The 24,720-nt window shown below is 44.9% G+C and overlaps 1 protein-coding gene across 2 annotated transcripts in view; it reads right to left on the reverse strand.

Moving 5' to 3' along the window:
• slc38a3b (solute carrier family 38 member 3b) overlaps positions 1-24,720 on the reverse strand; it is a 145,382-nt gene that overhangs the window by 20,875 nt on the left and 99,787 nt on the right. For both annotated transcript variants that reach the window (XM_060919294.1, XM_060919293.1), the window contains one exon: positions 1,337-1,419. In XM_060919294.1, the coding sequence (XP_060775277.1) occupies positions 1,337-1,419 (83 nt within the window). The remainder of the gene's footprint in view (positions 1-1,336; positions 1,420-24,720) is intronic.

Genomic DNA, 24,720 nt, shown 5'->3' on the forward strand with positions numbered 1-24,720 from the left:
CACACCTACGGTCAATTTAGAGTCACCAGTTAACCTAACCTGCATGTCTTTGGACTGTGGGGGAAACCGGAGCACCCGGAGGAAACCCACGCGGACACGGGGAGAACATGCAAACTCCGCACAGAAAGGCCCTCGCCGGCCACGGGGCTCGAACCCGGACCTTCTTACTGTGAGGCGACAGCGCTAACCACTACACCACCGTGCCGCCTATTATAAACATACTATAAAAAAAAATTCATTGTTGACATAGTTTCATGAGTGTTATTATAGTACCTATATATGAGTAACAGTAAGTTGTGCCCCCCATACTTTTTTCTAAACATGGAACTGACCTGTGTGTACTACTGTTTTCTTGGGTATGACTTTAAGCAACTGTAAATTATATTCAGTTTGTAGTGTAATTAGCAATTAATGTCTCGTGTAATTTGACCTTTGAAGATCACAAAAATGTGCCTGGAAATAGCTGAGAAGCCATCTCCAGGCATCTAAAGCTCTTCAGCTTTCGGGCCCTAAGGCGGGCCCCGGACCCCTGGCCACATTGTTCCGGGCCTTTGGCCCATCATTCGGACAGGCTGAAATTTGGACAGACAGACAACATTTCAGACTCTTCTGTCCTGTGACAGTCTGCTTAAAATTCCTTATTTCCCACACTGAGTGCTAGTATGCCAATAGTTTTTTCTGTTCACATTTTAGAGAAAATAATTTTAAGAGCTCAAATGATGTGTGCTCACCGGCCACTTTAATAGGAACTCGATTCTAAGATTCCTGTTCTTGGCTGGCAGGAGTGGAACCCAATGTGGTCTTCTGCTGTTACAGAAAATGCTTTTCTGCTCACCGTGGATGTAAAGAGTGATTATATGAGTTACTATATCCTTCCTGGCAGCTCGAACCAATCTGGCCATTTTCCTGTGATCTCTCTTATCAACAAGGTGTTTCCACCCACAGAACTGTCGCTCACTCAGTGTTTTTTGTTTTTTTTGTTTGCAACATTCTGTGTAAACTCTAGAGACTGCTGTGTGTGAAAACTCCAGGAGATCAGCAGTTTCTGAAATACTCAGACCAGTCCATCTGGCACCAACACCCATGGCACAGTGAAAGTCACAGAAATCACAATTTTTCCCGTTCTGATGTTTGAAGTGAACATTAACTGAAGCTCTTGATTTCTATCTGTGTGATTGTATGCATTGTGCTGCTGTCAAGGGATTGGCTGATTAGAGAACTGCATAAAACAGCAGGTGGATGGGTGTTCCTAATAAAGTGGCCGGTGAGTTTAGATTGCCTGTGACTGTAGGAGAGAAAAAAGTGAACAGCACAGACGATAAAAGGCTTCACTCACCGAGCTGCTTCATTAAAGCCAAAGGCAGAATCACAGTTACCGAGACCAGAATCACCAGGTAGTTGCCATTCAGATACCACTCTCTAAAGAAGACAGAGAGAAAGAATAAGAATGACAAAAGGTATACATTTTCAGTTTGATCTCATCTTATGTTGTGTATTGTGTATGCTTATTCACTTGTTTATATTTATTCATTTGGCAGATAATTTCCTCCAAAGTGCTTACAAGTAAGACAATACAATCCATGCATTTGAGAATTAGAGGTCTTTTTTTTTTTAAAGGAGATACACAGAACCATGGCCTCACTTTTTGCTTATAAATATGGATATGCTTGCCTCAGAAAGCTGGATATGCTTGCCTCAGTAGCAATATCTCACCCTTATGTGGAAGAAGCGAATGAACAGAGAACTGAACGAACAATTGAAAGTCAGATTGTTTCAAAACAATCAGCAACAAGGTCGGCCTTCAAGAAGCGAGAACACAGACGGGTAAGATGCAACTCTCATTTGGATACAAAACAACAAAAACAACAACACTCGTTGTTTACCTGCATTTAGATTTTACATGTAACTTGTGTGTTTAAGTTACCGGTATAAGATTATTTAATTTGCTTCAGAATGTGATTGTCTCAGTTCATCTGATTATTTAATTAGCCTTTTACGTTTTATCAGTGAAAATGCATGCATGTACATGTATGCTGCATAAGTTATAACACCTATCCTGTTTTAATGACAGTCAACCCACAATCAATGAAGTCAAATCAGTCTTAGTTGAGCAAGTCGGTAACGGTATTTCTTACTTTCACCATAAATTTTTATTTATATAACTTTAGTCTATAGCTGTCAAAGCCCTCGGCCTTAAAACCGGTTACCGCTGTGACGTCACGCACTCAGGGCTGGCTGGCTCAGCGGGGCAGCTTGAATGCCAACTTTGTGGTCGATTTTAACTCTCGAAAATATATATATATTTTTATTCCCATTTATGCAGCATACAAGTCAAGGATGGAGATACTATCCACTCAGAAATGTATTTAAAAATAAAGGTTCTGCGTATCTCCTTTAAGGACTCAACTATGGCTCTTTGGGAGTGATGGGGTTTGAACTTACAAATTACACTCGTATATCGCTCTGGATAAGTTCATCTACTAAATGCCATGTAATGTAATGTAAATTGCACATCACTAATAGAGAACCTTAAGTGCTGGAATATCATGATCGCGTGTCTGTTTTATTTTCTATTTTTGATTGGTATTGATTGTCTTGTCAATGTACAATAGAAATGTGATCAATTTTCATGCTTATAGGAATGCTGTACAAAAAATAAATAAATCACACAGATTCCCCAGTCAAGCACATGACCATGTACCAACAACTGTTTAACTGGAGCAAAACTGGATCAGATGATAGAATGTCTCATTTACGCTGTGCCAGTTAAATTATGTCATTGTAAAAGACAGGTGCAGGACAAGTACGGCTTGCTGGTGGCTAAAACGTGGCTATCATGTCCACCCGAGACCTTGAGTAACCTCCACCATAGAGATACACAATCACTCTGCAAGGGGATTTGGAGTTGCACCAGGCGTTCAGTGCAGACGTTTTAGGATATGGTTCTATTTTCAGCCATTACTATAGCTGGGCTTCCCACTAACTTTGTGCTCCCAGGGCAGGAAAGTGACACATAAGCATTCCAAAGAACAATATGTCCACATGCAAAAATCATATAATATAAAGTCTATATGAATTTATCAACCAATGAAAATGCATGCTATTTGCCAGTAATCAAATATACCATGCACTGAGAGGCTCCATTTAAAATTATGGATTCTCTGAGGTGACTGGCCTTCCTCCTGTCCTTCCTAGTCGGGAGCTTGTGGGTCAAATCTCCCAACTACACTGCTTCTCTCGTCATCTCTGTCCATCACACAACAATACAGCTCATCTATGCTAAGGCCGGTGATTTCTTGCATGTTTTTGACATAGGTTAGTCAAGGTCTTCCTCTCCTATTACGGCCGTGCACTGCTGTGTATAAAGCATAGCGATTTATGATTGATTCAGTTGGTCTTCTAAGCCAATGTCCAAGGGTGCGTAACTGTCTTCTTATGAGTATTTCTGCAAGGTTTCTCCTTTTTGTGGTAGCCAGGACATATTCGTTGGTGATTCTATCAGTTCGCTTGATGTTTAACATATGATAACAGCTGGTAGGTCGTCTGACAAGAATCCTATCATTAACTTTCGTTCCAGTCATCAAGGGGACAAAAATTCTTAACACATCATACACTGTGAAACTAAATAAAGCTAAATCCAAGTGTCCACAAAATTATACACTGCAGTTTTGTCATTGTGAATATTTATAACACGATCCTTTTTTGTAGCGTAAAAGCACTAAGAGAAAGCGTTATGGGCTGATGACATCATTTCCAGCCAATCAGCATCGGTGAATTCTTGCACAGCATGGTGTAAGCTGGGGCGGCACAGTGGTGTAGTGGTTAGCACTGTTGCCTCACAGCAAGAAGGTTCTGGGTTCGAGCCCAACGGCTGGCAAGGGCCATTCTGTGTGGAGTTTGCATGTTCTCCCCGTGTCTGCGTGGGTTTCCTCTGGGTGCTCCAGTCCAAAGACATGCAGGTTAGGTTAACTGGTGGCTCTAAATTGACTGTAGGTGTGAATGTGAGTGTGAATGGTTGCTTGTGTCTATGTGTCAGCCCTGCGATAACCTGGCGACTTGTCCAGGGTGTACCCTGCCTCTCGCCCATAGTCAGCTGGGATAGGCTCCAGCTTGCCTGCGACCTTGTAGGACAGGATAAGCGGCTACAGATAATGGATGGATGGATGGTGTAAGCCAGTCTGTTCACTACACACACGTGGAAAAGCATGGTCGCTGACCGGAGAATTCATTCGTCAGTTGAAAGACGAAATAATCCAATATCTACTTGCTGTATGCACATTCTAGATAGCTGAAATGAACCAACAACAATCTTGACAAAGGAAAATAGCAAAATAATGGTTGAAAATTGGTGGAAAAGAGGCAACAGTCATCAACCCGGATGTTCAATTTGATGAACTAGTGTCGATTCCAAGTCACCAAAAGGCCTGCTACAAAAGATATACTGACAAAAGGCAACTATTCTATGCTTAAAAATGTATAGGGAAGCCGAAATTGTCCAAACCATCTGGTGACGGTATGAAGAAATGCTATTTTAGTCTGGGAAGGAGGTGTGTGGCAGCGGGGGCGTGGTCAAGCGTCGGTCTGCGAACGGAGGGCGGAGTCAGGGAAGGTAAGTGGCAGAATCACTGCACCTGATGTCAGTTAACCTGTGTGTCTTCCCCAGTGACCGTGCCCTATAAAAGGAGAGAGAGAGAGAGCAGAGGAACGGAGCTCTTTCCCCAACCAGACAACTTATGTGTGTGTGCGTGTATGTGTGGCTGGGAGATTGTGAAATCACTGAAAAGTGCAAAAATAAAGAGTTTTGGGAAAGTCAGTTCTGGCCTGCCGTACTTCTGTGCTCCACCCACTTGCTCGAAGATCAACAGTGGTGCTGAAACCCGGTATCGGAGCACAGAGGAGAACAGCCCCATGGAGTCCTCCCCCTTCGCAGACCTGATCCACGCCCTTGCCACGGCCCAACAGAGCCAGCACCAGGCACTGGTTGCCCTCCAAAAGGAGCAAGAGCAAAGGTTTGAGGCCCTGGTGCTGGCGCAACAGGAAGATCGTCACGTGTTCCGGTACTTCCTCACGTCGGCGGGGTCCATCACCTCCACGGGCCCTCCCCACCCCACCCTAACGAAGATGGGCCCGCACGACAACCCCGAGGCCTTCCTTGCGCTCTTCGAGCAAGCAGCAGAGGCCTGGGGCTGACCGGTGGAACAGCGCGCGGCGCGCCTCCTCCCCCTGCTAACAGGCGAGGTGCAGCTGGCCACGCTACAGCTCCCCACCGACAGCCGGCTGGTCTACGCAGACCTGCGCCGGGCCGTCCTCCAGCGTGTGGGGCGCACTCCAGAACAACAATGCCAGCGCTTCCGCGCTCTGCGCCTAGAGGAGGTCGGTCGGCAGTTCATGTTTGGCCAGCAACTCTGGGATGCCTGCCGGCAGTGACTGAGGGCTGACAACCACGACGCTGAGGGAATCGTCGATCTGGTGGTACTGGAGCAGTTCATCGCCCGACTACCCGAAGGGACCACGGAGTGGGTCCAGTGCCATTGCCCGGCATCGCTGGATCAGGCCATCGAGCTGGAGAGGGACCATTTGGCGGCTGTTCCAACAGCAGGACAGCAGATCTCTTCTCCTGTCTCCCCCTCCCCTTCTGCTCCTCATCCTCGCCCCACTCCCCCACCGCAGAGGTGGGGGCCGGCTCCACCCCAGCCGGCCCGCCACACCAGTGGTGTCCTCCCATTTCCCACTTCCGTGTCTGTCTCCCCCCCCCCTCAGGTGAGTGAGCCCCAGAACGCTGGTGCAGAGAGAGAGCCTGGGCCAGTTTGCTAGCGCTGTGGGGAGCCGGGGCACCTCCAGAATCAGTGCTCAGTAATGGAGGTGGGCACGGTGGTGTGGATCCCCAATGCGCCAGGGACCGCCCTCGATCGGGCCGGAGCGTATCGCATACCAGTGAGTATCCAAGGGGATACGTATCAGGCTTTGGTGGATTCCGGCTGTAATCAGACCTCAATCCACCAAAGCTTGGTGCAAGATGAGGCATTGGGGACAGCACAATTGGTGAAGGTGTTGTGTGTGCACGGGGATGTTCACAACTACCCTTTAGTGTCGGTCCACATTCTATTTCGAGGGGAGAAATTTAGTGTAAAGGCGGCGGTTAATCCTCACCTTAGCCACTCGATAATTTTGGGGACTGATTGGCCGGGATTTCGGGAATTAATGACTCATTTAGTGAAGAGTGGGGCCTGCCATAGTTCAGCAGGGGGAGGTCCCGGTGTGGCATTGGCGGGAGCAGCTGTCACAGAGCTGTCTACGTCATCACCGCGTCAGAGTGAGGAGCCGCAGGCTCCTCCTCCTTCTCTCGGGGAATCCCTTGCGGATTTCCCGTTAGAACAGTCACGAGATGAGACTCTGCGGCATGCGTTTGACCAAGTGAGAGTAATCGATGGTCAAACGCTCCAGCCAAATGCCACCCCGTCCTTCCCCTATTTTTCCATTATGAAGGATAGATTATACTGAGTGATGCAGGACACTCAGACTAAAGAGCTGATCACACAACTTTTAATCCCAAAGAGCCGCCGGGAATTGGTATTCCAGGTGGCTCACTTTAATCCCATGGCTGGACACTTGGGGCAGGATAAGACACTAGCCTGAATAATGGCCCGGTTCTATTGGCCAGGAATTTGCGGCGATGTCCGTAGGTGGTGTACGGCATGCCGCGAATGCCAGTTAGTGAATCCAGCGGCCATCCCAAAAGCGCCTTTGCGCCCTCTGCCATTAATTGAGACCCCGTTCGAAAGAATTGGGATGGATCTCGTTGGGCCATTAGGTCGGTCAACACGAGGGTATCGCTTTATTTTAGTTCTGGTGGACTATGCAACGCGATACCCGGAAGCAGTGCCTCTTCGCAATATCTCAGCACGTAGTATTGCGGAAGCACTCTTCCACGTCATCTCCTGAGTCGGAATCCCCAAAGAGATTCTGACTGATCAAGGCACTTCGTTTATGTCACGCACACTGCGCGAACTGTATGGGTTACTGGGAATTAAGCCGATCTGCACCAGTGTTTATCACCCACAAATGGACGGTTTAGTCGAACAGTTCAATCGCACCCTCAAGAATATAATTAAAAAGTTTGTAAGCAAGGACGCATGCAATTGGGATAAATGGCTTGAACCCCTGTTATTCGCAGTGTGAGAGGTCCCACAAGCCTCCACGGGGTTCTCCCAGTTCAAATTATTATATGGGCGTAAGCCGCGTGGCATCCTAGATGTACTGCAGGAAAATTGGGAGGAGGGACCTTCAACGAGCAAAAATGAAATTCAATACATTATCAACCTGCACGCAAAACTCCACACACTCACACACCTAACCCAGTAGAATTTGCGGCAGGCCCAAGAATGGCAAATCCGCCTGTACGACAGGGGTACGCGCCTTAAGGAGTTCGCACCGGGAGATAAAGTACTCGTGCTGTTGCCTACGTTGAGCTCCAAATTGATCGCCAAGTGGCAAGGACCCTTTGAGGTCACACGGCAAGTCAGGGACGTCAACTATGAGGTGAGGCGAACGGACAGGGGTGGGGCGCTACAGATTTACCACCTCAATCTGTTCAAACTTTGGAACGAGGAGGTCCCCGTGGCGTTGGTGTCGTTGGTTCCGGAGAAGGCAGAGCTGGGGCCGGAGGTTCAAAAGGGAACATTGACAGCGTTTACCTCTCCGGTACTCTGTGGAGACCATCTCTCCCCGACCCAACTCACGGAGGTTGCCCAGTTGCAGACGGAATTTTCGGACATGTTCTCGCCCCTGCCCGGCCACACCCGCCTCATAGAACACCACATTGAGACGCCCCCGGGGGTGGTAGTGTGCAGCCGCCCTTACAGGCTGCCTGAACACAAGAAAAAGGTGGTTCGGGAAGAACTCGAGGCCATGCTCGACATAGGCATCGTTGAGGAGTCCCACAGTGACTGGAGCAGCCCGGTGGTCTTGGTTCCCAAGGCCAACGAGTCGGTCCGGTTCTGTGTGGACTATAGAAAAGTCAACGTGGTGTCTAAATTTGATGCGTACCCAATGCCTCATATTGACGAGTTGCTGAATCGACTAGGCACGGCTCGCTTTTATTCGACACTGGATTTGACAAAGGGTTATTGGCATATCCCCTTGACTCCATTATCCCAAGAAAAAACGGTCTTTTCCACACCATTTGGCTTACACCAATTTGTCACACTTCCTTTTGGGCTGTTTGGGGCGCCCGCTACGTTCCAGCAGCTTATGGACAGGGTCCTCCGCCCCCACGCCACCTATGCGGCCGCATACTTAGACGACATTATAATCTATAGTAATGACTGGCCGCGGCATCTGCAACACCTGAGGGCCGTCCTTGGGTCACTGAGGCGAGCGGGTCTCACCGCCAACCCGAAGAAGTGTGCGATTGGGCGGGTGGAAGTATGGTATCTGGGCTTCCACTTGGGCAATGGGCAGGTGCATCCCCAAATTAACAAGACAGCAGCGATTGCGGCCTGCCCGAGGCCCAAGACGAAAAAGGGGGTGAGACGGTTCCTGGGGCTGGTTGGCTACTATCGTAGGTTTAAGGCCAATTTATGCTGACAACCCAGTCCTCGCAGACGGCGTCGCAGATAGCGTCTGCATAGCCCCCCCACCTTCGCAGACGCTCTGCGCGCACCTCCCAAAAATTGTGACCACCGCAGAAGCCTCGCAGACAGCGTCGCAGACAAGAGGGCTCTGATTGGTCCACTCTACATCCGCTGTACACGCACTTCCGCTTCCCTACTTTCCCGGTTTGTTTTGTTTTCACGACCGCCATTTTTAAAAACACGAGCGAAGATGGAGCAGCACGAAGAGCGGTTGATCGAGGAAGTACGTACATCCATAGACATAGGATGTCTATGCGTACATCTATACGACTCCAGTTCTAGTCATTATAAGTAACCGGAGGATAAACACTCCACTAACCACACCCACCAACTACTCCTAGCGATTTCGCAACTTCGCACCCCCTTGCGTTGTGGCGGTGAATCACATCGCGCACGCCCATTACTCCCCGCTCAACGATAAACTACAACTGTCTTCGAAAAGCTATCTGCGAAAGCCTTGTCGCAAGAGCATGCAGAGGCCTTTATACCTAATTATTTGGACGTCACCAGCCCGCTGACTGATCTCACTAAAAAGGGGGCTCCAGATCCGGTCCAGTGGACGGAGCAATGCCAGCGGGCTTTCTCTAAAATGAAGGCTGCACTGTGTGGGGGGCCACTGTTACACTCCCCTGACTTTTCTCTCCCCTTTATGTTGCAGACGGACACGTCGGACAGAGGGCTGGGGGCTATTCTGTCCCAGGAGGTGGAGGGGGAGAATCGCCCAGTGCTGTATATCAGCAGAAAGTTGTCGGTGCGTGAGGGACGCTACAGCACGATAGAGAAGGAGTGCCTAGCCATCAAATGGGCGGTCCTTGCCCTCTGCTACTACCTGCTGGGACGCCCTTTCACCCTCTGTTCTGACCACACGCCCCTCCAGTGGCTTCACCGCATGAAGGATGCCAACACACGGATCACCTGTTGGTATCTGGCACTCCAGCCCTTTAACTTCAAGGTGGTCCACAGGCCGGGGGCGCAGATGGTTGTGGTGGACTTCCTCTCCCATCCGGGGGGGAGTTGGCTGCAGGCCGGACGGCTGCCTGGCCTGAGTCGGGCGGTGGGGGTATGTGGCAGTGGGGGCGTGGTCAAGCGTCGGTCTGTGAATGGAGGGCGGAGTCAGGGAAGGTAAGTGGCAGAATCACTGCACCTGATGTCAGTTAACCTGTGTTTGTGTGTCTTCCCCAGTGACCGCACCTTATAAAAGGAGAGCGAGAGCAGAGGAAGGGAGCTCTCTCCCCAACCAGACGACTTATGTGTGTGTGCGTATATGTGTGGCTGGGAGATTGTGAAATCACTGAAAAGTGCAAAAATAAAGAGTTTTGGGAAACTCAGTTCTGGCCTGCCGTACTTCTGTGATCCACCCACTCGCTCGAAGATCTACAAGGTGATTCTCAAAAATGATCGAAGTCTGTTTGGAAGGCTTCTTATTATCAGCCAGAGTAGAAATAAAACTCTGAGAGAGCTTGTCTTATTCCCTGGGGACAGTTTCTTTACCTTTGGGTAAGTGTTGATGGCTCTTTAGCAAAGACAGCCAAGTCTGCTTTGCTTCATCTACTTGAGGAATGTAGTGAAGCATGTATTGTCCCATCGGTACCAGGAGGTGGTGCGCTCATGATTGATGGAATGGCAGCTATCCAGGCCATATCACCTCTACCACATACATCTGGTGAACTTGCTGATCAAGTCCTAGTTAGCATCACATCACTGGCTCGGAAGTATGGGAGCACTAGAATAGACTTCCTGACTGACACCTATCCAGATATTAGCATAAAAAATACTGAGAGAGGAAGAAGGGCTGCCACAGGTTCTCAGGTAATCCAGGTTTATGGGAAAGATCAAAGGATTCCAAAGCAATGGAAGAAATTCCTTGCGGATGGCAAAAATCAAAGAAGCTTTGCTGAGTTTCCTATTCAAATGTTGGAGTAATGCTAGCTACAACTCAGTTGCCATGAATTTCAGTCTCTTCATGGCACATGCTAGAACATGCCAAGTAATAGTGATTGACACCACTGGCGGCTCGTTAATAGGGGCGACTTGGGCGACGCACTCCCAAACAGGGAGGGAGATTTTTTTTTTTATCTACTCCTACTACCAACAGTAATGTCATTGACCAATCAGGCTAAGGTCGCGCCTGGTCTAGCCACGCCCTTTTGGGGCGATTTCTGTCAGGTTCAGATTTGCCCCAAAATCTCCCATTGACACTAATGGTACATACGTTTTTTTCGAAAATCCTGCTCCCAATGCATTTTCTATTAGGTTTTATGTGCTCGCACAGGCAGCGTGCTTACGTCATACGCCTGTTGCGCCGCGCAAGTGTTGCCAGATTGGTTTTAAGTGCATTTTGGCGGGTTTTGAACATAATTTTGGGCTGGAAAACGCAACTTGCGCGGGAAATGTGTGAACATTCTATGAAGATGGCGGCGAGTATTGAGTGCAACAATACGATAGCGTCTCTGAAAGAAGTTCCCTTTAGTCGTCGTACCAATGAGGAGAAAACGGCAATCAAACAGCTAGGACCTCCTAGACCGAATTTAAACATCAAGCAAGTGTCTACGAAGGGGGAGAAGACCTACTCAAGAGGTTTTAACAAGAACTGGTGCCACCGGAAAACTTGGCTAGCTGGCTGTGATGTAGTCAATGCTCTTTTTTGCTACCCTTGCGTTCTCTTCCACCCTGGAAGTAGCACAGCAGACGGTACAGTGATATCTGATATTTGAATTTACTAGGCAAAAGGTTTTGTGTGTGTGTTACCAATGGCAGTTTAACATTGCCATGTTTTTGTTTTACCAATGGCAGTTTAACATTGCCATGCTTGGAATATTTCAGTAGCCTCAAGTTCTCTCTGACTTGGTGTAAATTAAGCATATTTTTAGTTTTTATATATTGTACAGTATATGTGTTCATTGGAGCCAGCAGCACCTTACCTTTTTTCCAACTTGTTAAGCCAAGTTGCACTGACTACAAAACCTTGTGTAACCTTGTGTGTGTATATAGCTAAATAACTAAAGCCTTTTGTGTTCATTGACATGCTTGTAATACTTTAAATTTCCTTTTAAGGCATGGCTTTCTGGAGGAATTCTTGGGAAAAAAAACTGCAGAATTTATTTAGAATTATTATTTGTTGTTAAAATGGTGCAATTCCATATAAAAAAAACACATAATTAAGCTGCACATGTTTGTTTGATGGTTATGCTTTTCTTCATCTTTTTCAAAACTTAAATAAACACTTGTTCTGGATTTATATCCTGCCACTTTAATTGCATTCTTTAGAATTGAAGAAATTAGAATATGTTTATAATTAAGAATTTGTGTCTACTTATTATAGAATACTGGAATAATATGAGAAAATAAATGAGTAATGTAATATTAATTGATTGTTTTGCTTTGAAGCCTTCAAAACAAATGTTTTGCTTTGAAGGCTTCACAATGAATCTTCCTTAGTTTTAGCCTGGCAAGCCAGACTAAATGTGAATATTTGCCACTCGTAGGCAAAAATATTTTTGGCTGCTAGGCGGGTGGGTCTAGTTTACTAGGCTACCTTAGTTTGCCACCTTTAACTTGTTTAGTGTTGCCACCTAGTGGAGAGAAGAGATATTGTCTATATTGATATCTGAATTTACCAGGCAAAAACAAGTTCGGCCAATTGATTTGCTACCTAGGTCAATTTACTTCAGTCCTGTGGACATTTACGGTCCGTGTAGACATAACGGGGGAAAATTGCCCCCCCTGAAAAAAAATTCAGGAGCCGCCACTGCTTGACACTGGTAATTCTACAACAAATGACGTGCCACAGTGACACTGGGATCATAAACAAGCTGATACCAGGCTAGTGTTACATACAAAGTATGCTGTTGCTGATGGGCATTGAAACATAATTCTCCTCTCATATCTACAAGACATTGATGCCAATTTATACATTCTGCCATATATAAGTGTCACAGTCCAGTCCAGTCCATCCATGCCTTAGATTGTGGGACTTCCATGCCGGATCCAGGACAGGAATTCAGTCCTGCCTTGCTGAAGGCCATTTCCTGAAGCGGCACTCCCACACCTGCTACCACTCCTCTCCCATCAGCCAGGGCTTTTTAAGAACTGTTTGGAGCTACTCCAGTCTCTAGACTGTATCTTGTAGACTTTCCTTGCCTTGCTACAGCTCATTGGTATTGTGTCGTCTTGATTTCCCCTGCCTGAATTTTTCCTTCTTTTTCTGTCCAGTTTTTTGTCCCCATTTTTGCCTGCCTTTTCTTTTGGATTGTGTCTTTTGCTACCTCTGCCTGGATTTCCCTTGTCCCTGTGTTCGTCGGATTTTGTGAAGATTTTTCCGTCTTGTTTTTTGTTCCTGATCGTGTCTACCTGCTCCTCTGTGTTTTTGACTACCCATTTTTGCCTGAGCCCTACTGTACCTTTGCCTTTCTGCCATCTACTTCATTAAAGAAGTTCTCGTTACACTGCCTGTTTTGAGTCTACTTTTGGGTCCTCACTTCACCTCAGCTCGTCATTTGTGACAATAGAGCTCTCAACCAGTGGATTTCAGCACCAACTCCTGCAGGAAGAGGTTGGAATGTCTCAAACAATGAGATCTCCATTTGCTGGATGACAAATGATCCAGCACCTAAAGATGTCCTTCAGCTCATTCACTGTGGGTGTAAATCTGGGTAGTGCTCTACTAATCGTTGTTCTTGCAGGTCATCAGAACTTCCCTTTACTGGTCTCTGTCAATGCAATAAGTGTACAAATCAGTCAGATATGTGTGCTGATGATTGAGTCTGATTCAGACAGTGATTTATATTGACATGGAATTCTCTTTCCTCTTGGTATGGGATGCCAACATTGTTGTTTCTCAGGCTACTTATATCAATTATTGTGAATTCTCAGGCAGTATATCAATATTGCAATTAATCTGAAGAAAATATCTTGGCAGATATTTGTGCGATTATAATTAAGTTATTCCATGAAATTGAGTCGTACATGAACTGATAGCCGACGAAGCGTGTAGGGCCGAGTGGGCTATAAGCAATGTATGACGAGACTGAGTGAAAATTTTTATTCTATCCACATTCACTGGATTTTGAGAAATGGAACACTTATTTTTTTTGCAAATTTGATAACTTTGATATAAAATGACAATCATTTCTGCTTAGAATGTAAACAAACTGGCAAGATGACATTAGCAATTTGTGGAAAATGCTATAATAATTCTTGGAAAATAAAGACTTATTATTATTATTATTATTTTTTATTTATTTTTTTTGTATTTTTGGGGGTGTTTTTGAGTAGAATGTTTTTGTTTATTTATTTTATCCTTGGTTGGTTCAGCAACACACCCTGCCATTGTTTTTCTCTACTCACGATATATGAGCTGATAGCCTAATGGTAGAGTAGCCAATCAAAGTGCATGATTGCTCATATCCGGTGACACTGGATAGAATAAAAAGTAATATGTTGACTTTTGTGTTATTCAATCTATATACATGTGTAGTCCTGGCTATAGTATAATTTATGACTAAATTCCCAAAGATTTATGGAAAAACTGTTTTAAATACTTTGTTTATTAATACTAAGGAACTTATGAGATCAGGCTTATCTTCAGTAATTCCCTGAAATAATGATTTTCAGTATCGGGATATGGTGACCCTTGTCATATCAAATTTTTCATATTTTGCAATCATGTTTATTCTGTAACTTCAGATATTATATCTCAAATTTTGTAAACTATATATTTGGAGACATTTCATTGTGGTGAATATTATCCATGTATGTTAAGTATTCTTAGTTATTTCTGGTCAAAATAGTGCTCAGATGCTAAAATATCCATTTTTGTCAACTTAAGTCCTATATCTCAAACTGCAGAAAATCTTTTTTGTGGACTTCTACTATAGTGTTCTTTATAACTTGTAGTAGAAAAAAAGTATCCCCGCAGATGTTGAAATGAAATCCATTTTGAAGCCCTCCCCTGTGTTTGAGCAGATGGCCTATGGTAGCAAACGAGTTCAGTTGATGGTTGTTGATGGTGTAATGGTTAGCGCCGTCGCCTCACAGCAAGAAGGCCCGGGTTCGAGCCCCGTGGCCGGCGAGGGCCTTTCTGTGCGGAGTTTGCATGTTCTCCCTGTGTCCGCGTGGGTTTCCCCCACAGTCCAAAGACATGCAGGTTAGGTTAACTGGTGACTCTAAATTGAGTGTGAATGGTTGTCTGTGTCAGCCCTGTGATGACCTGGCAACTTGTCCAGGGTGTACCCCACCTCTCGCCCATAGTCAGCTGGGATAGGCTCCAGCTTGCCTGCAACCCTGTAGAACAGGATAAAGCGGCTAGAGGAGATGAGCCTCTCAGTGCATGGTATATTTGATTATTTTATGATAGTGTAGTACCGTACATTGCATATGTGCAGGTCGAAGGTCGCTCTGACGTAAACAACAAACATGGCTGCCTCCAGCGAGTTTATGCCGAGATTCAATCTTACCTCTTTTAGTTTGGAATTTTGTGATCAGGGATCTCATCTCATTATCTCTCGCTGTTTTATCCTGTTTTACAGGGTCGCAGGCAAGCTGGAGCCTATCCCAGCTGACTACGGGCGAAAGGCGGGGTACACCCTGGACAAGTCGCCAGGTCGTCACAGGGCTGACACATAGACACAGACAACCATTCACACTCACATTCACACCTACGGTCAATTTAGAGTCACCAGTTAACCTAACCTGCATGTCTTTGGACTGTGTGGGAAACCGGAGCACCCGGAGGAAACCCACGTGGACACGGGGAGAACATGCAAACTCCGCACAGAAAGGCCCTTGCCGGCCACGGGGCTTGAACCCAGACCTTCTTGCTGTGAGGCGACAGTGCTAACCACTACACCACCGTGCCGCCCAGAAATAGAACATAATATTCATAAGTATGTTTTAATTCATGCATCTGTAACTACGAATTGTTGTTTTCGTATGCTTAGCATGAGCCCTTTATACCTACACAGGGTGCAGGTCCACTTCCATGGAGCCTTCTATGTTGTGCTACACGTAGCCCAGACCAGACAAACCTCTACAGAGTGCCTTCTGTTTTTCACGTTTTTACAAGCGGCAGTGTGAATATGGAAGGAAGCACCAGAAGAAAGATGGAGAAGAAAGGAGAGGAATCAGTGTTAGCTTGTGCTGGCTAACAAGTCTGAGAATCCAAATAAAAAAAATAGAGGATTATACTTATTACATAACATGAGAAAAAGCAAGAGAGCGTGAATGTAAGTACTGGAAGTATGCTACAGGCACCTGACAGCCAATGTACGTTCTAATACATGCTTGAAAAGGGAAGAGTAAGGGAGGGGCATTCAGCTTGTTGAATCCTACATAATGGACCTTACTTTGACTTGTATGTGACTGCAGACCGTATGAACCCAAGATATTTCACATTTTGTCTGGGCAACTTCATTTCATTTCTGAATATACATCCATTCCTGCATTTCAGGCCTGCAACACATTCCCAAAAACTTGGGACGGGTGCAATTTAGGGCGAGTAATGAGATTAAAAAAATTAAATAATATGTGATTTGAAACAGGTGACTGTATTCAGAATTTGGTACAAAATCAGTATCCAGGAAAGGCCTAGTCTTTGAGGAGCAAAGTTGGGCAGAGGATCTCCAGTTTGTCAACAGATATGTGAGAAGTATTGAAATGTTTAAAAATAATGTTCCTCAAAGAAAGACACAAAGAAATCTGGATATTTCACCCTCTATGGTGCATAATATCATTAAACAATTCAAGAAATATGGAGGAATTACCACGCACAAAATAATTACTTTGGCAAACCTTTGTCAAGCACTACAATATGGAGTTACATCCACAAATGCCAGTTAAAACTTTACTGTGCAAAAAGGAAGCCTTATGTTAACTGTGTCCAGAAGCACCATCAACTTCTAGGGGCTTTGAGGCATCTGGGAGCTGAGGGATCATCACACAGTAGAAATGGGTATTGTTAGACGAATCGGTATTCCAGTTTTTTTTTTGGAAGAAATGGACGCCGTCTGTACCGGACCAAAGATAAAAAGGACCATCCAGACTGTTACCAGCAACAAGTCCAAAAGCCAGGGTCTGTCATGGTATGGGGTTGTGTCAGTGTCCTTGGGAAAGGTACCTTACACTTCTATGATGGCAGCATTAATGCAGAAAAGTACATTGAGATTTTGAAGCAACATATGCTGCCTTCAAAACGACATCTCCCATACGAAAAAGAACAGTAAAGAACTTATAAGAATTTACCACTGTCTTAGTAGTAAAGCCTTATAAATATAAGGATAAATCCTTATAAGGATTTATAAATAAATATATATGCCATGTATGATTTACTCCTGAAAGTGGCCCATTTTGCATTTTCCTCATACAAATTTATGAAAATCTAGTATGTATGAAGTGAACATTGTGCATGGTTTTTACAGATAATGTGTATGATGAATTACACCGTCTTTGTATGCTTCATGTAATGTTTGTAGTTTTAAATTATATTTTACAGTTTAAAATGTATATGCCTTTTATATGTAAATCCACACAAACATATGTGGATTTACATATAAAAGGCATATACATTTTAAACTGTAAAATATAATTTAAAACTACAAACATTACATGAAGCATACAAAGACGGTGTAATTCATCATACACATTATCTGTAAAAACCATGCACAATGTTCACTTCATACATACTAGATTTTCATAAATTTGTATGAGGAAAATGCAAAATGGGCCACTTTCAGGAGTAAATCATACATGGCATATATATTTATTTATAAATCCTTATAAGGATTTATCCTTATATTTATAAGGATTTACTACTAAGACAGTGGTAAATTCTTATAAGTTCTTTACTGTTCTTTTTCGTATGGGCTTTTCCAGGGATATTTCAACAAGACAATGCAAAAACGCATTCTGCACACATTACAAAGGCATGGCTGTGGAAGGAGAGGGTGCCTGTCCCCTCTGTCCCCACTAGAGAATGTGTGGTGAATTTCGAAATGAAAATATAACAATGATAACCCCGTACTATTGCACACCTTAAAGCATATACGCAGAACCATGGCCTCACTTTCGTTTATAAATGCCTTGAGACCTCAAGAATAGCACAGGAATAGTTTTAAGCGTTAACAATAAATCTAATATAGTAATTTTTATGATTAAAGTGATTCATATAGGTAGCGGTCTGAGTGAATGACCTTGATGTCCGTGACATCACAGCAGGAAGTCTATCGGTCTCATAGCCATTTCCGCTATACTAAAACACAGAGCTGACTGCAACTCCAATCCTCGATTTTGAGCTAATTTATCGCCATGCCACGTAGATGTGGTTTGGCCGGTGCAGCAATATGACAAAAGCTGGATTTACGTTGCATTCATGGCCCAAGAATGTTCAAACTGCAAAGATTTGGACGTGTTTTGCGAGAAGTTCACGGGCACATTGGGCGCCTATGAAGTGGTCTCTCCTCTGCTCTGCACGTTTTACTAAAGATTCGTACGAGACCTCTGATCTGTTGAGGAGCGTTGGCTATAAGACCGTATTGAAAGAGGTTGCAGTACCAACAATTAAAGAAAAAGAAAACTACAAGAAAAGGAAAGTATTTATTTCATTTATTTATTTATTTTAAAAGGAAAGTGAGTTCAGTTGCACCAGTCCTCCCAGAGTGAGCCGAGGGTTGTTGCTAAAACCTGGGACGGAACGGGACGTGACATATCGCTCGGGCAGTGACCTCCCTGCGGTTGTTGCTAAAACCGGTGACATCCCGTTCCGTCCCGGGTTTTAGTAATTGCCTGAGCCCAGCACTAATGGTGGAATACACAGTATGAAGAAAAGTGAATGAGTGGAGCAGCCGTCTTATTTCTAAACTGGATATTGCTGCCGTCTCGCCCTTACGTGGAAGAAGTGAATAAACGGAGAACTGAACAAACAACTGAAAGTCAGATTGTTTCAGAACAACCTGCCTTCAAGAAGCAAGAACACAGATGGGTAAGCTCTGACTCATTTGGATAAAAAAAACAACACGACGTTGTTTACCTGCATTTAGATTAGTACATGTAACTTGTATTGTGTGTTTAAGTTACCGGCATAAGATTATTTAATTTGCTTCAGAATGTGATTGTCTCAGTTCATCTGATTATTTAATTAGCCTTTTACATTTTAATCAGTGAAAATGCATGCATGTACATGTATGCTGCATAAGTTATAACACCTATCCTGTTTTAATGAGAGTCAACCCACAATCAATGAAGTCAAATCAGTCTTAGTTGAGCAAGTCGGTAACGGTATTTCTTACTTTCACCATAAATGTTTATTTATATGACTTTGGTCTATAGCTGTAAAAGGCCTCGGCCTTAAAACCGGTTACCGCTGTGACGTCACGCACTCAGGGCTGGCTGGCTCAGCGGGGCAGCTCGAATGACAACTTTGCGGTCGATTTCAACTCTCGAAAATATATTTTTTTTATTCCCATTTATGCAGCATACAAGAGTCAAGGATGGAGATACTATCCACTCAGAAATTTATTTTAAAATAAAGGCTCTGCATATCTCCTTTTAAGACCTGTTTTCAGGAAGAATGGGACAAAATAACAGCTGGAATGCTTCATCAATTGATGTCTTTAGTCCCTAAACATCTTTTAAGTGCTGTGAGAAGAAATGGCAACATTACAAAGTTGTAAATGCTTTACTGAACCAACTTTTTTTTAAATCTGTTGCAAGAATCCGAATTGAAATAAAGGTTTATTTTGGAAAAAAACAAAACAAAAACAACAACAAAAAAACACCTATACAATTCATAAGTAACACATCAAATAATGTGCTGTTGCATTGCTTTGAGTACAATACAGGTCAAAAATTATTTACAAATCATTGTCATGTCCATCAACTTTGTTGCAGGAGGTTATGTTTTCACCTCCGTTTGTTTGTTTGTTCCCAATGTAACTCAAAAAGCAGTGAATGGATTTTGATGAAATTTTGAGGAAATGTGGGCCATGGGCTAAAAAACAATTGATTAGATTTTAACGCAAATCTGAAGATGTGGCTTGGTGGAGGTATGCACTCTATCGAGTGCCCTTCTGGTTTTGTCTGTTCCCAATGTAACTCAAAAAGTAGTGAACGGATTTTGATAAACTTTGGTGTGTAGCTTTAGTAGTATCCTAGGTTCAAGTGATTTGATTTTCATGCATGAAAATCCCTCACCTTTCGGCGAAATTCGCCGTTTTGAAACCAAAATGGGTGACCTACGTGAATCGTGTAGATCCGATGAGAAAAATAAATTGGGGGGGGGTGTTTGATATTGACCCAAAGGGCAAGGAGGTCGCTTCGCACCCATAGACAGTTCATGCCGGTTTGCGCCTCCTCCTCCTGCTTTGATATTGACGCCATAGCGACGAGTACATCTCGCTGCGAAGGGCAAGCAGCATCATTTCGCGCCTCTTCTCCTGCTGGCCAGAGCGTGCACACATGAGTTGGAGTGCAGACCAGACCACCGGAAGCTGGATTGAGTCATCGGACTGAATTTCCTACTTTTTTCAAACTTTCCTGATTTGCCATCAAAACAAACAAAACTTCCGGCTTGATTACGTCAGCATTCTAAAGAGGGCGTGCGCGTCTTTTGACAATCCCTGTGTCCGAAATTGCTCGCTACTCACTATAGAGGGCACTGTATAGAGGGATTTCACTGACGTCACCCGAAACCGGAAGTAAACAGACCCTGCGCCATTTTGGAAGGCCAACAAACCTGTGATTAGGGGGAAATAACGGCAGCGGTATGTGAACCCACGAGAATAAAGTGGAGTGGCAAACGACTTAAACAAATCTGAGCTGTTTTATTTATGATTTATTGGCCCAACAGTAGACTTGAAAGAAACCTGTGTGAGACTTGGCAAAAAACTGTGGATATAATGGATAAGTCTGTGCACAATCTGCGGACACTTTGAGGTAAGCAAACGCAAGAAATTCAGATTTAAAACATGCTAAATTGGCCCCAAGTTGATAACTGTATGAGGAGCAAGCCTCCCAGACTTCTACAATTTAATAATAATAATAATAATAATTTAGGATGGTTTGGGGCTTGCTCTCCCTCCTATTATATAAATAAAGCATAGTTATTGTGTAGGCATATATCATAAATACATATGTATAATTTGGATAAATTAACCTAAATTATGGATACCTTAATAGTAACAAAGTATTAATTTTTCAACTCAAAAGCTATATTATTAAAAGATAAATATCAACAAGATTACCTTGGCCATAACTATGTGTAGGTTATTCTTCATAACAGCTGTAACATCACGACCCAAGCCACTAACAACATAATTGTAAGCCTGTAGCCCTTTGTAGGCTTTCAAGTCATCAGCAGTGTAGGCACTGGGTGTAAACAACAAATAGTTTACAATGTCTGGGTAGCAAACAGATGGCAGAATTGGTGTCAGGTCCTCCTTATGTTTCCATTCTCCCTTGCCCCGAGTCTTATCATATGGGTCAAACCCATCAATCACAGCCAGTTTCTCCACATACCGTGCCCTTTCTGCAGCTGGTAATGTACTCACATAACCCGAATTATCATCCATCGTGTCACTTCACTCTCGCTCGTACTTTGTTTTATATTGTGAGTGCATGTACTTGGTCTTCCAATATGGTGCCTAACAAAATCTCGCGGCGCGGTGACGTCATGCGGTAGCCCTCTTGGAGACGCCATTTTGTAGTGCTGTCCGTGCTGAAAGAAATCAAATTAAAAGTCTCAAATTTGATTTAATAAAAGACAGCAGCAAAGAAGAAAGTATTCAGCCTTGATTTAAAAAGAGCTGAAAGCTGCAGGTACTTCCATATCTTGGCAGGCTGAGTGGTATGCTGGGGCACCTCTTGCCAGCAGACCAGGATATCCAGAGGGAACTTGTGCGGTTCAGTGTTGACCTGACCATCCCCAGCTTCAAGGAGGGAGAGAGCATCGTGGAGTGGTGGGGTCATGTCTTCGACAAACCAGACAAGTACCCCTCCCTGGGTGCACTGGTTAAGTGTTGCCTCTCCATCTTTCATGGACCTAGAGTCGAGTCCTCATTTAGTCTGATGAATGATGTAATTGATCAAAAGAGTGGCAACATGAATGTGGAAACATTTAATGCAATACAGACGGTCAAGTACACGCTGATGTCCAGGGGGAAGACAGCTATGCAGCTCTTTAGAAGGGAGGACGTGAAGTTTGGGGAAGTGGACAGAACATTGTGCAAGAACATTAACTCTGCAGCAGCCACATACAAACACCAGCAGAGGGTGAACAAGGAGGAAAAGCAGCAGCAGCAGAGCAAGTATAGCTCTTAAGCAACTTGCAGTGCTCAGCAGGCCAAGAAACAGACTGCTGAAGGAGAGAAGCGGGCAAGGCTGAAACATGTGGCAACTCGGCGAAAGCGGGCCATGGAGATACTGGTGGTCCAGGCAAATAAAAGGAAAAAATGATCACTATTCCTTGTGTTCCACTTTCTTCGTTCTATTATTCACATTTTTTTCCAGGGTATAATTTCACTATAACTACATGTATTTGTACTGTATGTCCTTGTGCAAATGTCAATACAGTATACTTAGTAAGGAGGCTATAATATTTATTCTGGGGGAAGACCCCCCAAACAAAATAAAACAACACCAGAGGCCACGTCACCACTCGCGCACCCTTCTCACCTTTTTCACCCCGACCCGTTTTCATGCCTGGATTTTGATGTTGATAACATGTGGCTTGCCAGAGGTATGCACTCTACCGAGTGCCCTTATAGTTTTCAGTTTTAATATCAATATTGTAAGATTGTATGTGTGTTCTCGTGCATAGCTGTACTGAACTTATGACCTGTTCACATCCTGGTAAACGTGCATAGCCGCGAGAACATACTCTTCTGCTCTTCTCTGTACCTTCTAGTTTCGCTGAAACCACATTCCTGGACCCTCCTGTTCTAGGGGGTGTACATTCTGCTCTTTCATGTATAATAAAAACGACTCCTTATCTGGCGAGTTCACCTTGTGCCCCCGGGCCCCTTACCTATCTTGTCACGAAAGCTTCTGATGTATATAAACCCTGCTCTTTTTGTGTATCACTGAGCAGTGCCTGAATAAACCAGATTGATTTCATTCGTGTGGTTTGTTTTCTCCCTGCTCCAGAGCGCTCTTACGTCAACGCATCTGAACTGAGACAGACACAGGTTCTAACAATTTGGTGACCCCGACGTGATACTCTCAATCAGGTAAGACATGTTTGATTGACTACCTGGTTGGCAGTAGTTTCGTAGTGTCCTACGGAGGACAGTTTTCCCTGGTTCGAGTCCAGGAAGAGCGCGCTATACAAATTTGTACTATATTTGTTGTCTGTTCCTCTTCAGATCCGTTTGTTGTCATTGTACGATGGGAAGCTCGTTCCCTAAGCCTGCGCCAGGGGAAACCCCGGCCGAATGGATGACTAGGTGCGGTTTTGCTTATTATGTTTCTCCCTGGCTCGATAATTTGGCAGGTTGGACTGAGGCCAACCCTCAAATTCCTTCCTATCCTCGTCAAGGTACATTCGATCCTGGTTATCTTGCATCAGCCTATCGCATGATTTATGAGGGATTAGGGGACCCCGGTTGGGATCGCCCGTATATGCGGGAGGGTTACGCTAAGTGGTATGACATGAAAAAGGTATGGGATAATTTTAAACAGGCCTATACTCCCCGTTCAGTCTTGAAGTCCATCCCGAAGCCTCGATCTGCGCCCGTTACTACAGAAACGGTGGAGGCGGCGTTGGGAAAATCTAAATCTCCTTCTGCTCCTCCAGCCTCGTTAGACAGTAAACCTCCGCCTTACAGTAAGACCGGAAAAGCTACTGGTAAATCGTCGTCATCTGTAAAAACGATTCCTAAAATTTATCCGTCCCTGGCTGCTGTGTCTGCGTGCCCCCCCCCCCCACGGTTGACAGAGGGCAGCGCCCTGGAGGGATAAAAGGTGCGCCTGCATCAGCCAAGACCGGCAAAGACGAAGAAAGCAGTGACGACACCGATGATGACACTGATGATGATGATTGGGATAATCCCGATGGTGTGGGTCCAGACGCCGGCTCGCGTCCTTATCCGCCACAAAACGCTGCTTGTGTATGGGTTGCAAAGCGCAGTGGTATTGATATAACTCCTCCGTCCCCGTCGGCTCTTAAGGACATCATCTCACTTCTTCCGTCACCCGACAAGCCTCTGCTCTTCGTTGATCAGTTAATTAATGTTTCTCGTAACTGTCAGCTAACGGGAGCCGACTACCGGTTTATTCTGCAGAATAAATTAGGAGGCGCATACGATGAGACGGCCCTGTTAGAAAACGTACAGGTCCTCCGCCCCGTCAACGATATTGCTGTTAATGTTAAGGAGGAATTGCCTCCGGTAGGGGAAAACGGTCGCCCTCGCCAGCGCACCGTGTCTACCTTCTTTTGGAAAGACACGCCGGACGCGCTGCAGCAGCTTCGCGAGCAGTTGACGCGATACCTGCTCGCCTTAAAACAAGCAAATAGAGACCTGTCACAGGTCACTAATTGCAAACAGGAGCGTTCTGAGCTGACGTCGGCTTTCTGGAAGCGCTTTGGGGAAGTTTGGCAACATTTGGGAGGTCTTGAACTTGATTTGGCAAACCCGAACCCAATGTTCTTGTCCACCTTTCTGTCTAATTGTCGCCCCGAAATACAGAGCGTATTAAAACATCACTGGAGTGACCGGAATAATCTGGTCCTCCGTCAGGCCGGGGAGCGGGTGCGCACGTTGGAGAGCGATGGTCTTTTAGACTGTAAAACGAATAAAGCATGTTTATCCGTCGTGCCGGGCGGACGAGCGGAGGGACGACAGGAGAGGGGTCGCCGAACGGGACCGCGCGGCGGGGGAGGGAGGAGAAATGGAAAGTGCCACTATTGTGGAAAAGAGGGACACTGGATAAGAGAATGTCATGCGAAACAGCGAGATGAGCAGGAACGCGAGAAACCCGTCATGCGCGCCGGTTCAAGCCCCACAGGGCAGAGAGATCCTGCCCGCCCATAGGGCTGCCCTCAGAGCGATGAAACCCCGACCGTTGCTATGTTAAATCTTTTATTCAGCTCCCCTCTTAA

This window comes from Neoarius graeffei, chromosome 4 (genome assembly GCF_027579695.1).
Source record: "Neoarius graeffei isolate fNeoGra1 chromosome 4, fNeoGra1.pri, whole genome shotgun sequence".
NCBI lineage: Eukaryota > Metazoa > Chordata > Actinopteri > Siluriformes > Ariidae > Neoarius > Neoarius graeffei.